The following is an 18301-nucleotide window of genomic DNA, read 5'->3' as shown; positions in this document are numbered from 1 at the left end:
GGCTGTATAATGGAAGTCTCCCTGTTGGGAAGGAGATTCTCACGGGTACTTCTGTGAACGCTCTCCGTTCACCACCGTCAGAGATGATGGATGGTGAGCAAGGGGTCTAGCTTATGCTGCTGAGAGGAAGATGGAACAGTCCCCTCTTTTCTGAGTATTGTCAAGACTAAGCACTTGAATTCCGTTAGCTAGCATATAAAGAGTAGATCTATGAATCTTAAAATTTTAATACATGAAAAAGAGAAGGGCAGAGGAAATGTTCTAACAAATTGTGTGTGGAGCATATAAGGTTTGTCTCTTCTTCCCCTTTCTAACTCCACTTGAGCCCTCAAGGCTCCTTATACTTCCTGCCAAGGTGGGAACTAAGATTTCCTTTGCAGGAGCACACGGTCCAGGCCACAGCTAGCTCAGTGTGGGAGAACCTCCCACCCACTGAGCATTATTGCTCTTGCTACTGCTAGGTAAAGATTTGAGGAAATAACTGTGTCCCCTGTTCAGGATATCTTTAAGGTACCATAATGATTTCTTGCCAGTATAGTCTTGAGACTTTAAAAAAGGTCCATTCAGTCTCCAGCATCTTGGAGGCCTCATTCTCAGTTGGATCTGAAACAGGTTGAAGGTGAAGTGCAGTAGGAGCCTGGAGGCATCATTTGGGTGTGTCTCTGCCCTTGACATTCAAGGTTACTGCTCAGAATGCAGCCCCCATTGTCCTGCCTGGCTTTCTTTTCTCAAACTTCTCTCCTGCATGCTCTAGTGCTATTTAGCCTCTCCCCTCTCCTTTTCTTAAAATTATGATCAAAAACACTAATAGAAAATTTACCTCCTTAACCATTTTTAAGTGTAGTGTTAAGTGCATTCATATTGTTGTGCTGCAGAGCTCTAGAACTTTTTCATCTTGCAAAACTGAAACTCTGTACCCATTGAACACAACTCCTAGTTTCCTCCTCCCTCCAGCCCCTGACAACCACCATTCGACTTTCCGTTTCTCTAAGTTTGACTACTTTAGCTACTTCATATGAGTGGACTCATGCAGGTTTTGTCTTTTGTGATTGGCTTAGCATGGTGCCTTTAAGGTTCATTGATGTTGTAGCAAATGTCAGAATTTCCTTTATTACGGCTAAATCATATTCCATTGTATGTATATATCAGATTTTCCTTATCCATTTATCTGCTGGTGGATATTTGTGTTGTGTTGACAAAAATTCAATTAACTATCAAGTTAAGAAAAAACAGAATTTCATTCGAGCCAAATCGAGGATTATAATCCAGGAAGCAGATTCTTAGAAAGCTCTAAAGCTCTTAGAACTGTTCCGCCTGTATGTGTACATAGTCATATACATTTTGAGACAAAGGATCGTATATCAAAATGACATACTGACATTTTACATAAAGTTCGCCAAGGGTACGTAGTCCAGGTGAGCACGTACAAAGTGAGCAGCAAGTCACTGTGACCCCCTACAGAGCTGGGGAAAAACACGATGCTTTTAAGAACTTACATTGCTAGCATCAGAAGAAAGACAAAAAATGATCTTTCTGGTTGAGCAGGCATCCTGTCCTCCGGTTAATATGTAATGTGGATGCACATTAGGGAAGGAGGCTCACGCAAACGCAGAGAACTTTTTGTTTAATTTGTTTAATTGTGCTGCCTGTACAATGCAGTCGGCCGGCAGAATTTTCTTTCTAAAAGAGAACTCTGATGATGTCACTCTCCTACTGACAACCTGTAAATGCCTCTCAGTGCCTAGAGGAAGAAGACCCGATCCTTAGCCTGGTTTAAGAGGCCCTTCGTGATCCTGCCCTGTCTTCCTCTCCAGCCTGGTTCTGATTCCTTTTCACCTTCCCTCCATAAGCCTTGAATTCTACCCTTATGTTCCAGAAGTATCTAGAAAAAGACCTGTTGCCTGTTGTCCCTCTGTCTCCCTTTGCTTGTGTTCTTCCCTCCCTCGGAACCCTTCTGCTCTTCTTCACCTGGGCAGCAGCTCAAAAAATGTGTCACAAAGCGATAGTAAGCAATCGTGGCATTTTTAGAGTAAGAGGAAAGAAAAACAACATGTATTTAATAATTACTCCATACCTGGTGCTAGGCTAGTCATTTCCCTGTACATATATGGTCTCATTTACTCCTCAAAATAGACCTGTGAGAGAGGTAATATGATTTCCATATATACGTAAGGAAATTGAGGCTCAGAGAAATAGTAACTTATCTACGGTCATATGGCTGCTTATTGGTGAAACTGGGATTTGGACCGAGGTTAATGATCCTCTAAATCCCATGTGCTTTCTTTGCTGCCGATGACTTTGAAGAGCAATGCTCACTTCAATATATGAGTTCTGCCGCATTTATTAAATGACACTACCCTTTAAATGCCTTTCATAAGGCTTTATTAGAACGGTCCTGTTATGTTCCCATTTCATTTTTAACTGCTCAGATGGAATAAAGCTCTTTTATTAAATAGACAGAACAAATTTATTAGCATTTAGTAGAAACTAGTGGTGAAAACTGAACACACGGCCCAGGGACAAAGGCCCTTATTTCGGAACCTCCTGGGGGCTCTTGGTCGTTCCTTCGTGTTCTCAGTGCTTCTCGTGGGCCTTTGCTCACATTCTCGTCTGACTCCCCTCCTCCCGTTCTCTCTTCTGCTCTCCTTTCCCTTTCACTCGGCCTTTCACTTTTCCTCCTTTTTTTTTTTTTAGCTTCCTTACCTATTTGCCATATATAAATGAGTACGTTTATTTTTCCTGCATTCTATGAAAATTTTCAAACATACAGCAAACTTGAAAGAATTTTACAGCAAACACCTTCCTACCTACTACTTGGATTCTAGGTTTTACTCTGTTGCTTCATCATGTATCTATCTACCTGTCCGTCCTTCTGTCAGTCTTCCTTTTTGATGCATTTCAAAGTAATTTGTCGCTATCAGTATACTGCCACCTAAATACCTGAACGTGCATGTCAGTATTGAGAGTTCAAGATTTGTTTATATTGTTTTTTCCTTTACTGTGAAATTTACATACAACAAAATATACAAATCTTAAGTGTATGTTCACTGAGTCTTGTCAGATGCATGCACCTGTGTAACCCAGACTCCTAGCAAGACAGAGCACGCTGCCATCCCTCATGTTTCCCTCATGTCCCTTCACTGTCAATCCCTGTCCCCTACACCTTGTGGCAACCATTGTTCTGATTTTTTTTCCCACCGTAGATTCATTTTTTTTTCACTTCTAAAATTTATATAAATGGAATCATATAGTATAAACTGTATTCTTTTTTGTAAGGCTCCTTTCTCTTAGCATAATGGCTTTGGGATTTGTCCATATTGTTGTATTTATCTGTAGTCCATTTCTTTTTATTGCTAAGTAGTATTCTAGAAGATACCCATACAGTAATTATTATTATTTTATACTTACAGAATTTTGGATTCCTTGTTCTTGATTTCCAAGACCAGTGAACGTAATATTTTACATTTCTCATTTTTAAAAGCAAGAAAATTGTTGTGTTACATGTATTTGACTTTTTCTTTCCTTTGAAAGGAAAATAGTGTCTCTTGGTATAGGAGTCACATGCCAGTAATAGTAATTGGCTGTATTTCAGTGTTGATTTTAAGATTTTAATAACTACTATGGTTTAGTAGAGTAAATTATAGTTTACTTTTAAGGGAAAAAGGTGGATTTTTTTGGCATCAGATTTGGAAAAAATGCATATATTGATTTATTCTATCTGCCCCATTTTTTGTTGTGGTCTTTAATTTGTCTTTTGACACAGATATTATTTATTTGCAGGCATTATTCCATTGTTACTGTGTTTATAAGTTTTCTTCTCCATTGGAAATTCCTCTCCTTTTTTCCTCTCCCTACCCCTCAGTTTCAAGGAAAAGAACTTGTGATGTCTTTCTTTGCATAATTTCCCCCACAGCAGGTTTCAGTAGTTGACAGGAGCAGCAGGGACTGCTCTCAGGACTCGGGAAGAGCAATTGAAGAGAAGGAAATGACCCTCTTTACTGAAAGTAAAGAGAATTTAAGTATTGCTCATTCCTCTTCAACTGCTCTTCCCAAGCTTTCTGGGTTCCCTGGGGGAGATTGCGTTCCACGTTGTTCAGTCCATCATGACAGCAGTTACCTGCCATGGTCCCTCTCTCATTCCGAGCCCTTTCAGTAGCAAAGAGCCTGCTAACAGAAAGTACCATAAGAAAGGAGGCAGACAGAACTACCACTTCTAACGGTGTGAACTTGGGCTCTCAAAGCCTTAGGTTCATCTGTAAAGTGGGGATAATAACAGTACCTTGTTAGATCAATGAGGGATCAAGTTCAAGGACTATAAAGCTCTCAGCATAGTGACTGGCTGATAGCAGGGTTCAATACATGCTAGTAATTGAATAAATTTGGTGTGACATATACTTAGTACTTTGGGAGCTAAAACGAATTACTGCTGGTAACTGGGCAATGAGTGGTTGGAGAGAGACAGCCAGTGGGGAAGGAAGACAAGGATCTGCCAGATGGTGTGTTGAGATCTCAGCCTTTTATTTATTTCACCTTCCACGTGGAACAGGACAGCTTGGAAAAGTATAGTTTTAAGAGTGACAGAACATAACCATCAAAGAGGCAGGGTGTGAGTTGTTAAAAGGCGCAAGCCACGCCTGAACCTTTGCCCATCTGATTGGAGCTCAGATTGTTCCCTTCATCTCTGGGGACCTGTCCTTTCTTGTCCTGACCCTGGTCCCTCTCCCTGGGGTTTGGGCTGGTGAGTCCTGCCACGGCTTCTCAGCGAACCCTTGTGGTCCAGCGGTTATCAGTGGCTCTGCTCTGGCTTAGCGCTGGCCCCTGGTTCTCAGCTTCGGCCTTGGGCTCCGTGCTTTGGGCACCAATTCTCCTGCCCGCGTTGGCCTGTGACCCAGGTCTCCCTTCTGTTTATTTCTGTGGAGCTTCTAGCCTCGCAGCCATAACCTGGTACTTTCTTGGAGGTTTTTATCCCACAAACACTATGCATCCTTCAACATGAAACTTGCAAAGCAAAAGTGACACTATAGCAGTGGTCCTGGGCAGTGTGTCCCTAGGTTTTTATTAATACTGGAGTTTTTTCCCTTTGAGCATAGGAACATTTCATCCTGATACTATATATTCGTTTTGATTACTATACTCTAAGCATTGGTGGGAGCCCAGCTTTCGAGTTCTGTGGTCAAAACAATTGCTTAGAAGTAAAAATGGTTATGAGTTGACCTGAGGGGTGTGTTCAGTGTTACACAGTTTTATTGAGAACTTAGTAGGAATAATGTTGGTCATCAGACACTTAATCAGTGCTTGCCAGGTGTCAGACACAGTTCTAAGCACTTTACAGTTATTTTATTTTCCTAACAACTGTTATGAGATGGTTATGCCTCTCATAATAGTGTGAGGTTAATAGCCAAATATAGATGAAGAAACTGAGGAACAGAAAGATTAAGTGATTTGCCCAAGGTCACACAGTAAGTGTCACAGCCACGATTCAAAACCAGGTCTTCCTCTCAACCTCTAAGAATGGCTCCCGTGTCTTAGGTAGCACGAGAGAGAGAGGACGAACTACAAACTGAGCTTGTCTCACACCTTAAGCCCCACGTGGCAAGATGGTGTTAGAATCTTGTGTTTCACACCTGGGCTTCCTTCCGAGTCCTTTGGGTCTGGGTTCGAGCCTTGCCTTTGTCCTTGCCGATGTGTGACTTTGGGCGAGTTCTTCAGGTGTGCTCAACTTGACTTTTCTTCCTGCTCACGATATCTCACTTAAATGAGAAGATCACAGTTCTGGCACGTTAAAAAGAGCAGCTGCTTTTATATGGATGAATAAGGTACTCCAAGCTCTGTCCTGTCTGAGTGGTACAAAGTAAATGTTAGGCGTGGGATTACTTACAATTTTATTGTTATGGAAATTTTAAATATATAAAAATTCAGATAGTATAATGAATCCCTATGTATCATCTCTCAGCTTCAACAAATATCAGCATTTGACTAATCACATTTCATCTCTCCTCTGCTTTTTTTTTTCACCTGGAGCATTTTAAAGCAAATCCTAGATATATCTCATGTCATTTTACTTGTAAATACTTTAGTACCTTATGTCTAATAATTAAAGAATTAAAAAAAATCATAATGCCTTTAACATGAACCTTACAAAACTAAAAATCTTTTGTGTCGTCTAATACTTAGTCTGTGTTTATATTTTGCCTATTGACCCCAAATTCTGTTTTATGGTTTTGCTCAAGTCAATATCGAAATGAGTTTCACACGTTGCATTTGATGTCTATCTCTTAAACCTCATAAACTCTAGTCCCCTCCTCCTTTTATAGTATTTGTTTTAGAAACCAGGCACGTCTACATTTGCCCTGTGGAATTTTTCATACTCTAGATTTGGTGGTTCAGTGCTGTGCAGAGCCCTCTTGGAGCCTGAGGCAAAAAGAAAAATTAGCAATACTGATTCAGTCTTTAAAACTCTGATATTGTGTTCATCATGGATCTTTTGCATTCATTTTGATTTTTTAAACATATTGTCTTAAAATATTTATCTCCAGCCCTGTGTTTTTTGGCACTCCCTTAAGTTTTGCACCGAGGCCAGTGGGGCCTGACTCTGGTCATTCTCGTCCCGGCCACGCGCTGTTTAACTTGGTCCTCTGTCTCACCTATGTCCTGTAAACTGGTGACTAGGTCTGGATTCTAGAGCTTTGTGAGTCAAAGTGTGAGCTGTGCTCCCGCAGCACAGATCACTCCTGGGAGCTTACCACAAATGCAGAATCCGAGGCCCCAACCTAGATGCACTGAGTCCGAATCTACATTTTACCCAGATACCCAGGGGATGTGTGTACATTAACCTTTGAGGAGCACTGCTCTGGGGGACATCATTTGAATCACATTTTGTTTTTTTACTGTGGATTTCTTACTGTATCACATTGGGAAGTATGTGGTGTCTGTCCTGTTTGGGGGGATGTTAAGATTGATCAGTGGGTTCAGATGTGGTGAGCCTGATCCACGCATTAGAAAGTGGAGAATGATTGCTTCTGAGAGTTCACTAGAGCAGTGCGGCTAAAAGGAGGGTGACTAGATGGATTTGAATGTAAACTTGCACTCACCAGCTCTGTGACCCTGGATAAGATCTCTGTCTGTAAACTGGGGATCGTGGTGTGCCCATCTCATTGGGTTGTCGTGCAGATTTTTAGGGCCTGGCACAAAGAAAGCTCTCCATCAGAGACAGTGCTGCCCTTCCTCCTTTCCTTCCCCATAGGAGAAAGCATCAGAACAAAGATGTCTTTTGAGTTGGGCCTGTGGAGTGGGTGGGATGGTGTTCTAGGGGATATTAGTGACTTGAGCAGAAAATGGATGTGCACAGTGTATTTTTGGTGAGTGGCGAAGAATGTGACTTCACCGCAGAGTTGCATTTTTTCAGTAGAACAGGGGGAAACCAGAGTATGGAAGGCTTTGACTTAAGCAGTTGGTAGTATGTGGTGAGCAGTGAGGTCTCGGTGAAGCTGTTCAAGGAGAGGAGGATGTTGTGAACGTGGTGGCATTTAGGAAGTTTAGTCTGGCTCCCTGCGTAAGAGACGTCGGATGAAGAAAAACGTGGAGGTTCGGAGGGTGTTTCAGTAGTTTACATAGAAGGTAGGAAAGGCTGGGATCTGAGTGGTGGTATTAGGGGTGGAAACACAAATGGGCAGGTATGAAGCTGTGGGAGTGAGTCATGCCTGAGCACGGCCGCTCTAGCAGGCAGACCTCTGTTTGGTTTGGGTTTTGCTGCTCACTGGCCGTGTCAAGTTACTTAATTGACTTAACCTCTGAACCTCAGTTTCCTAATTGTTGTAATGGTGACAGTGAAGTCGGTTGAGCAGGATAGTTGTTAAGGATTAAATGAGATGGTGCATATCAAGGGCCTGGTACTGTGTCCAGTACCTGCTAGCTGTAATTATTACTAAATGACTGGGTGTTTGGTTGAAGGAGGGGAAGGCAGGAGAAATCATTTTTCAGCTTCAAGTATAGGATAACTGGTGATGCAGAAAGAGGAAAGTGGCCAGGGAGAATTGGTTTAAGGAGGATGTATTATATTCCCTTTTAGATGTGTTGAAGCAGTTTGAGACCCTGACAGCACGTCCAGGGGGAAATGTGTTAGATACCAGGAGTAAATTATGCAGGAGCCACACTTGACCAGACCTGTGCTATTTCTTTTGGCAGAGCTTATGGCTCCCCAGTAATGTGTTCAGCTTTATTTCTCAGTGTCTCTGGGGTTTCTGACGAAGCAGATGTTTTACTTGGATATCCGTTCACATTAGCGTCTGGCTTTGCAGTCAGTGGTCCAGGGCCCGACTGGTTCAGCAGTGGCAGAACCCTTCCCCCTCATGGCCTTTCCTCATTCCAGATTTTGTTGCAATTTGAAGCAAGCAGTTTGTTTTTCTTTTTAGCCATTTCAAGGTTCCTTTCTCTCTGAGCACAAGCTGATGCTGAAGTTTGGGGTATTAATAGCTGCTATTTAAAGAAGCTCATTTATGGGCAATTAAGTAACTTGCCTGTCACCCCAGCTTTGAGAGGGAATAGGAGAACCTTTTTTTTTTAAGCACAATGAAGTTTAATTATTTTGCCTTTTCATTTATTTCTTTGTCATATTATTTAGAAAGTAGATTTTTTTTCTTTTAAAACATCTATATTATTTATTTTGCTTCCTTCCTGTATGTTTATTGGTGGGAGGTGGGGGAGGGAAGGACTGAGATTTGAGGGCATAGGTACGTTTAAGTTATATTTTGTTTTGTTGACTTTACATAAGTTTTAGGGATATTTATAGCAGTGGTTTTAGTTGCTCCAAGCACTGCAGAGAATGATCATAGCTGATGCTCAAACTAACCCCTCTCTAGGGAGTAACTGACATCTCAGATATTTCATGTCCTGGAACAGCACAAGTACTGACAATAGTAGCTGCTAATTTATGTGTTTATAGGTCAGAAGTTATCCTGGTCTGTCCTGAATCCCGGAGCCCGAAGTAAATAACCACTTTATGCATGTGATTTGTACAGAACACGTTGTTAGGCAGGAGGAAGATAGGAAAGGACGCTCTCTTCCTGTGCTTTCTTCTTGAATACCTGTCATAATTTCTGTGTGATCTCTTTTCTGTCTTTTCTTTTGCTACGGAAATAGGTGTGAGGAGCTTGTATATAATTGACATTCAATATGTGTATATATGCCAGTACCTAGTGGTTGATAGAACAGAAAGAACTAGTATTTTGGTTGCCTAGTGAAGTTAATGTTTCACTGTGTATGAGGAAAAGTATGTGGCTTAGAATGTATAGAATGTTGAAACTGGCATGTTGGGTGAAAATGAATGGGTGGAAAAAAGAGCAGAATGTGGAAGAAGTAAATGAACCATAAGAGAATGTCAGGATGCTGAGGAGAATTAGGTCGGGGTAGAAATAGTTGCAGGAGTGGCTGGTGGTAGCAGCTCAAAGAACGATGCCTTTCAGCAGCAGCCAAAGTCTGCACTTGAGCCTGACCTAGCAGCCAGCCCGCCAGCCCGCCAGCCCGCAGAGCTCAGCTCCTGTGAGTATTAGGACGGCAGAGTAGGAAATCAGTATTTTATGGAAAGCCGAGGCTAGAGTAAGAGGGTGAAAATAGAATCATTTCATGTTCTAAGAGGAGGAAGAGAGAAGATTCAGCCTTCTGCCGCTTCTATTTCTCTCGGTCAACAGAAGCGGGGAATATACTGCAGAACCCATTTCCATCTCTCTGGGTGATGAAAAGTTCTACAGAACAGACCAGAATGGTCAGTTTATTATGTGAGAGGAGCCTTCAGGGGATGCCGTTTTCATTAAGTACTTTTCTGTCCTCAATTGGAGAAGGAACAAGTTGTGTGGAGAAAATCCAAGAAATCAGAAGGAGCTTGAAATATTTACAAGTAGTGGCTTGTTCCATGTAAGTACATGTAAATATAGACAGAATGGCTGGGAACAGATAAGAGCAGAAGAAGGTGTGTTTGGATTTCTGTATTCAGAGAGTGAGAAGGAAAGAAGAAACTCAGCTGGGGCTCCGTGCAGCTGCTGGCTGTTCTTACAGATGGGGCCTTCCTGTTGAGGGCAGAGATCAGGTCTTTGACTGGCTATTAAGTGTGAATTAATGAATAAAGAAAGAGTGGGGTTAGATGTAGTTGGACTTTTTCCTAAGCCTACTGGCAGATGATAGTCACTACAGCGATAAATCGTGACTCAAGGTGACCATAGTGAAGGCGTATGCCTGCATTTGTGATGAAGCAGTGGCCAGAGCTTTCTTGCCTGCTTTTCGTGTCATTTGGGAATGTCCTTAGAGAACAGAGTGGAAGCAGAGTATTAAGAGAAAAAATGCTGTGTTGAGAATGAGAAGGCTTAAGTTCTAGTGCTCAGTCTTTGCGTCTCTTCTCTCTTAATGGTAGGCAGATCCCCAGGCTGGAATTTCTCAGACTAGATCAGTTGGTTATTTTTTAGGAGCTCAAGGGAGATGGCGCTGTTGAAGGATTCCCTGTGTAAGTGAACATACCAGGATCGTGTTTAGGGGTTTAGAGAAACGGGATTAGAACTACATGTGCTCCTTGGGGAGGGGTGTGTATCTCACTGCCCAAATGAGAAATCGCTGCTGCAGTGAACTTTGCTGCTCACGAGACATTGTGATGTTGTTGGATTGATGGGGATCCGGCTGTGTGGGGGGAGGTCAAAAAGCACTGGGCTAGTTAATTTCTAAGGCCTTGCCCAGCCTTAAAAATGTAAATTGCAGGGAATGGAACTTGGGCTTGGGCGCCTTATGAAAGGCATTTTGCTTACCAGGTTTCTGTAGGGCTTTAACACTTTGACGAAGAAATAAAGATAGTAAAAACGGGGATTGTAGATTTGGAAATTGGTGTAAATATTCAGGAAGCCGTGGTTAAATAGGGGCATACTTATTTATATCTCTGGGGTAAATCACACACCTTATGTACTAGACGGGGTAAGTCGTATTTTGGCAGAGGCCCCCCTAGGAGGACTGACTTTACTGAAGACAAGATACTGCAGTCCCTTTTGCATGAGCTTGTTCCTCAGAAAAGATGTTTTCTCTGGACTTTTCATTTCAGTGCTGACTTACTCATTCTTGCAAACTATGGACTTGACAACTCCCTCCCTTCCTCCTTCCCTCCTTTTCTGTTTTCACAAATACAGTCTTGGGAAAATGTTCTTGGCTTGCTTTTATTATTATTAAAAATGTTGACTGTTGCATTGTTAAATACACCACCAAGTAAAGAAAGCTACCCAGAAGGTACCATTTGACCTCAGCATTCCTGAACGCACGTTTGGTCTACTTCTGCTAGTCCAGAAGGGAGCCGTACACTTGTCCTTTACATTTGCTAATGGGCTTTGTTAACTTTTTTTTTAAATTTTTTTTCCCTTAACAGAGGCACTGGATATTGAACCCATAACCTTATGCATGGCCAAGCACGCACTCTACCACTGAGCTATAACCCCCACCCTCAACTTTTTTTTGTTATTTTTGCTAAACTTCCCACCATCAGCAACAGAGGTGATGGAGTTTATGCCTGTGTTGGATGGAACAGGCATTAGTGGAATTGATTACCTTTGTGACCCTCATTTTCTCTCCTCTCTGGTGCTCTAAGGGGCACTGAAATGAAGACTGTCACCACTTAATACATGGTTATCAACAGGATTTCTTCCTGACCCTTTTATTCTTTCATGACGTTCTTTATCTCTTTGTGCTGGAGAGAGATAAGAAGATACAAATTTCCTAAGTAGCAGGTAGCACATCATGGGAGACCTGGAGAGCAGGAGGAGATACCGTACTTGGTTACATGGGAAGAACAGACCAGAGGGCCCTAAAATCCTTTTAAAAATCATTACTGTTTTCATTGTTCTCTAGGGGTTTCTAACCAACACACTACCCGTTCTCTTCTATCCAAATGAACATTCTTCAGGCCCCAAAGATCAAGCATTGTTCTTTAGGGGCTGCATTGCTTCCTGCTAGGTCATGCGCCTTTCTCTAGGGCAGAGATAGCACTGTCCCGCGTGTGGCAGAAGCTCTCCTGGGCAGAGACAGTCAGCACTGTCCCGCGTGTGGCAGGGGCTCACTGCGGCAGCCGGTGCCTGCTTCGGTGGGCTGTGTAGTTTGAAGAAGCTCTCCCTCCCCTCCTGCGCACCAGTCAGTTCTCTCAGGTTCATTTTCATCTTTGCTTCCATTTCCACTCAACCCCTGCTGGCAGCCAGGGGGTACCACCACTGCAATATAATCATTCATTATTCTAGGAGGCTTAGATAAGTTGAAGTCGTTGGTAGAAACATCCAAACTTGATATCTGTTTTGTGTAAAGCAAAAAACTCCGTTTGTATGCACCAAGGGAAAAGCTGGTGGTAGAAATTGCTGTACAATTTGCCTCTAGACTATAGTGGGAAATATCTTTTTTTGGGAAATAGGATGGATCAGTGTGATTTTTCTCTCCATGTAGAGTTGTTATTGAAATAACAACTTATCTTATTTTGCAGTCCTAAAGTAATAAATAAAACATTTATGGCCCAGAATAAATTGAGAGCATCCCATTTCCTGAGGTAGCAGGCATGTTCTTATTCTTTTAAAGCCTCAGGCAGCGTGACATCAGCAAATTTTTTTCATTTTCTAATCCAGAAGCTTCTAAATTCTTTCTGTCAAACAACCCACATTTTTACATTCAGTACTTCAGGGACCCTTTTGGATATGACTGCATTTTGTAGCACCTCTTTTAAATTGTGTTGAACTTGAGTTCTCTCAGGAGACAGCATGAGGCAGTGGAAAGAGCATGGGCTTGGCATGTATATATGGTACCTATTTTTCTTTTTTTTCTGGTAACAGGGTCTTTGGTTCACATTCTGATTCTTGACCCATTAGCAGTCTGAAATTTCTTTGACACCAAATTCAGCCACTGGGACAGTTCCTGTGGTGCTTCCTGCTGTACCAAAAGTTGCTCCTCACTTAGCCTTTTTAGAAGGTAGTAGTTCGATTACCCTCTCCCCCAAATATACGCACGCGCACACACACATTCTTGGTGTCTTCCTGATCCAGTGAAGTTCCCACGGCGCTGTTGGGAGTTCTCCCTCCTCACCTGTGTTGAACCGCAGTGGGTCCTCCTGTTGCCCTGTGGTGGGAAAGACACTGAAGCAGCATCCCAGGTGATCTCTTGATTCGAGAATGCCAGGTACCCCTACGAAGAGTAACCTTCAGTTTAACCTCCAGGACAAAGTCTGCTTGTCTGAGCGCAGTGAGTCAGTCTCTCCTGTTCAAACATTTGCCACTTACTTATTTAACGGTTATTTATTGAGTATCTTTTATCTGTACGAGCCTGTGCTGTGGAAGAGAAGACGGTGAATTATCCATGACTCCAAGACGCTTAGAAAGATAGGACAAGCAGTGTTGTGTGTGGTGGGGTAAGGGCGTGCGTGGTATTGCTAGGCCTTCTATTTTTTTTTTTAAGGGTGAGAGGATAAAATGATCAAGTCCTCAGAGGGGAAAAGTAAAGTTCATGGTGTTTTTTAGGAGCAGCAAAACATGCAGCTTGTCTAGAGCAGAGGCAGCATCAAGGGTGTGATGGGAGATAAGGAAAAGGGTGCTTAACTTTTCCTCACTAATCCACCGCATTTCTCTCTGGCTTTCAAATGAGGCGCAGTCTCAGTTTCTTGAGATTCACTTGGTGTTCTCTGTCAAGTGCCCCAGAGCGCCGGGTCTCTTGTCCTGCTGCTGCTGCTTTCACAGTGAATCTTATCCCCTCTGGTCACTCCCATTGCCTTGCGTGTCTTTAGTCGAGATGACTGCCTGCTGTTCCAGATGTGTATTTTCAGCTGTCCCCTGGCTGCTTCTGCCTGGACTCTCCACTGCCATCTCAGATTGGCTGATCCAAGACGACTCAGCCTCCTCTCTCCTCAGCCTGTGTCCCCGACTGCCGTCCATCCCTGTGAACGGTACCGCCTTCCACTCCCTGCCACCAGAAGGCTCAGGCAGAAATGCTGGCACCATCTGTGAGCCGTCCCTTCCCTTAAATTCCCACAAGCCGGGCCTAACACTTACCTCCTAAATATCTGCTGAATCTGCCTTTTCTCCGTCCTCACTGCCGCCATCCTGGTTCTAGTCCTCATCACCGCTGACCTCCATTCCTGAAGAACCCTCTCTGGTCTCCCTGGATTCAGTCTTACCTTTGACCTTTGCCTTCTTGAAGCTGCAACCAGAAGAGCCCTTCTACCCTGTTAAGTCCAGCCCATTTTAAAACTCATTAACGGTTTCTTGTGTCCCTCAGGATAAAATCCAAATTCCTTAAATAGGTGGAAAGGCTCTTGGTGGCCTAGCCGGTACCCTGCCCCGCCCCGCAGGCTGCTGCAGCTGTCCTGATTGCTTTCGTTTCCTGCCTTGGTTGTCACCTCTCACTTGCAAGCTCTTCACCTGCTCTTTCCTCAGCTTACATTCTCCTCCTAATTTTTGCCTAGCTACCTTCATTTCTCCCCTAGATCTCAAATTCGGCGTCACTTCCCATAAGAAGTCTTCTCTAATTCCTTCTAGACTAACTTAAATACCCCTCTTCTGTGTCCCTTTTGTGGAGCTTGTAAAAGTCAAACCACCTTGAGGTTGCCTGTCAGATTGTCTTTCTTCCTTTCTAAACTGTAAACTTCATGAGGACGGGGGGTGTTGGGCTATTCACCAGTATATCATAGACACCGAGCACAGTGCCTGGCATATTATTTATCAGGAAACGCGTCCTTTACGATGTCACTGATATTTACCAAGAGCCGTTCTTTGTCACTGGATCCCAAACTTCTTTAGGTCAGGATCTAATCTTGTTCATGGTCCTGTACTCGGCATTTTATGTTCAACAGATTTGTTCCACCGATTACTTTTGGGAGCTTTATTGCACCTGAACTTATGCAAAACATTATGTGAATGTAAATTTTCAAAATTATAATACATGAGACTAGGAAGAAATTTGATAGATGTAATAAATGTGCTATAAAGTATACATCCGAAGGAGTGTTGCCCATTCAGTATTGTCTGAAATTAGGAAGAAAAAGCATTTACTGTGGGGTTAGGTTGGTATGAGTTTGAAACCCAGCTCTAGCACTTAATAACACTGTAATCTTGGGCAAGTCAGTTTCTTTCTCTGAGCCTCAACTTCCTCATCTGTAAAATGAGAGTATAAAGCCTGCCTTGCAAGGTTGTTACAAAGATGAAAGGTTTGTGAAAACAACTGCAGAGTATCTGGCATGAGGTAGTTGCTCTGTGAATTTTAAGTTATTTTCTTTTTTATTCCAGCAATGCTGACATGACAGAAAACATTTTTGGAATTTCTTTTTTGAAATAGTTTTCAGAGCTTGCTGTAGACCATCAGAATATGTCAGTGGCAGAAGCATTTTCTTCTTTGAGGATATCGTTGATTTTTAGGAACGGTTTGGTTCAGAGAGCATGATCCAGTTGGTTAATACCATTTTTGATATTTAAAAAAATGAGGTGTGATTATAATGAGGATTTCTTTTGTCGTTTCTAAATCGGTACTCTCTTGGCTTTCTCACAGGTGGCTGTGACAGCATACGTATTCCATTTGGCACATTAAAATCCAGGGAATTGACTATCAGAAAAATCTTCTGATTTTGAATAACATGCTGATAAATCAAGCAGTATTAGTGGGCTCAAGAGAGCTGAGATCTTTAAGGATAGACTTAATCACACGTTAACCATCAAAATTTTACCTCTAGCAAAAAAGAATTTAGGAAAAAGTGATCCAAGGTGCTACCCATATGCTTGTATGTTTGGGGCTATGCTCTTTTCTGTTTTCTTTGGGTCCACAGGCATCAGTGTGACGCAAGTGCAGGAAGGAAGGTGGTGTTTCCTAATGACCCAGAGGAGCCTGGCACCTTCAGAGGCCTGTCGGTAGTGGAAGGAGGAGCTGGCCGGGGGAAATGGGCACGGATGTAGAGACAGGCACTCAGCTTTTATGGAAGCATATATTTGTGCAGGATAATCCGCATTGTGGCTTTGTAAGATAAGAGATTGGAGGCACAGGTCATTCTGTCCACGGGAAAAACAAGTGGTTGGAGGAAGGCAGTCATGTGAGGCTGGAAGTAGTAACCTCAGGGCAGTCTGGGAGCTAAACTGAGGACTAACCCAGTCCAGGGGAACCCAGTGACAATGCTCGGTGACTCCAAGGAACTGAGTTTTATTTTATGCTCTAGTGGTTACTGAGGCCTCCGTAATTTACCTCATCACTGGATAGAAGGTCCTGGGTGTGAGGCATCCGGTCAGCTCTAAAGGGTCATTGACATGTTAATTATTTAAAAATATTTTACTGGTTTGTACCCTGAATTTACCTTATCTTGTGTGTGTGTGTGTGTGTGTATCTTGTTGATGTTGGAATAATTCTCAGAGAGCAGTTGGTGGAGAGGCGTGGGAAGAGATGAGCAAACGTGAATCTTTGTGACTCTCGGGTGGAGGAGAGGCGAGGAGCTTGTAGGATCCCTTTGGCCACACGGTAGGAGTGGGGCCGTGTCATTCAAGCAAGGGGACTGAGCCTGACAGTAAAGGCGCCTCGTGGGCTAGACGTCTCGGGTGAGGGTGCCCCTGCAGACTTCCTAATAGAACAGCACGTGCTTTCGCAGTACTGGTGTCGTTATAATTTTAATGGGACATTGTCATTGCTCTTCAGGTGGGCCGCACAGATACTTCCCCTTAGATAGTGCTTTTATTGAAGGTGACAGCTCTGTGAAATCCAGGGGTCGTCCTCCAGCCTGGCTGTGGAAGGACAATCTCTAGTCTTGGACTGCAACTTTGGCAAAAAAGCAAAACATTGTTTAATTTTTTAGTCCAAACTTCAATATCAAAATTAGATTTGAATTAGTGGAAAAATGCAAAATTCAAAGCCTTTGATGTTATGAGAAGGGTCTAGACACAAAATTTAAGTGAAATAACCCTTTTCTCCTTTTCATTCTTTTCTATAAATTGTTTATGGGTCATGTTTTCTGGGTACTTGTTTTCTTAACTGTTGCTAACCAGCTTGAAGGTTTGATCTTAGCAGCGCCAGCAGCATGCATTAGAATAGCCTCACAAGGAGAAGGTTCTGGAACCTGTAGGCAGTCAGCCATTTCAAGTGCTCTTAAGGAGTAAGTGGCACAAACACATTTTAGAAAGCTTTATGCTAAATAGACGAACATATCCTGATAGAACATTTTCACTTTTGCATCCAAAATTTTGCCTCCTGCCCAGACTTTCCATTTATGATCTAACTGAGCATCTGACTATGATATCAAAGAAAATAAGAGCTTTAGATAAAGCACTAGCAGGAGCGACTACACATCACATTTATTTCTGGCAAATGACCTGAGTAATTTCTCTTGGATAAGAAAAATGCAGGGTATGTGCATTAGTTCTCTATTGCTGCCCTGACAAATTGCCACCGACTCAGTGGTTTAACACAACACAAATTTATTATCTTACAGTTCTGTGGGTTAGTGGGACAACACAGGTCTCACTGGGCTAAAATCAAGGTGTCAGCAAGGACAGGATTCCTTCTGGAGGCCCTGGGGAGAACCCACTTGCTTGCCTTAACAGTTCGTAGAGGGTACTAACATTCCTTAACTTATGGCCTCCTTCCATCTTCAGAGCCAGCAAGGTTGAATCTTTCTGACCGTCCTTGCATGGGTCGTATTTGCTACTGAAGTTTCTCTGCTGTTAAGGACCCCTGTGATTCATTTGGTCCACCTGCATAATCCAGGGCTATCTCTCTGTCTCCAGACTTAATCACATCTGTAGAATCCCTTTTGCCGCCACGAGGTGACGTTCTCAGGTTCTGGAGATTAGGATGTGGACATCTCAGGGGGAGGGGGGTTATTCTGCCTCCCATCATATGGAAACAGTTAACCCAGGATTACATTCGGAGACATTATTTTTCCAATGTGCCCATGATTTGTGACAGATCTTTAGGAAACTTTCACTGGAGTATTTTATAGGGAAGTGTTATACATATTTTTAAAATGACGACTATTTGTTTGGCTCTTAACCTACTTAATAAAGCTAATGTTCATTCTCTTTTGTTTACTTTGCTAGTGATAACCTCCTAAGGAGAGCAGCCTGTCAAGAAGCTCAGGTAATGCCGTTTCATGTGAAACAATGAAAACCCGCCTTATCTCCACTGTGCAGAGACTCGGGCTGTTCCAGGGGACTCGCACAGCGCCCTGCATCAGTGCAGTTTGGCTATTTTTCCCCCCACTATCAGGGGATGAATCAGGCGGAGAGCCAACTCTGAATAGAAGTTGAGGAAGTTAGCCATCTGGTGAAGAGCAGTTCTA

At 42.8% G+C, this 18301-nt stretch overlaps 1 protein-coding gene across 5 annotated transcripts in view; it reads left to right on the top strand.

Moving 5' to 3' along the window:
- Positions 1-18301, top strand: part of AGK (acylglycerol kinase) — a 95611-nt gene that overhangs the window by 28737 nt on the left and 48573 nt on the right. For all 5 annotated transcript variants that reach the window (XM_072964320.1, XM_072964324.1, XM_072964323.1 and 2 more), the window contains one exon: positions 18060-18099. In XM_072964320.1, the coding sequence (XP_072820421.1) occupies positions 18060-18099 (40 nt within the window). The remainder of the gene's footprint in view (positions 1-18059; positions 18100-18301) is intronic.

This window comes from Vicugna pacos, chromosome 7 (assembly GCF_048564905.1).
Source record: "Vicugna pacos chromosome 7, VicPac4, whole genome shotgun sequence".
NCBI lineage: Eukaryota > Metazoa > Chordata > Mammalia > Artiodactyla > Camelidae > Vicugna > Vicugna pacos.
The sequence above is the reverse complement of the archived record's forward strand: the minus strand, read 5'-3'. Positions and strand labels throughout refer to the sequence as shown.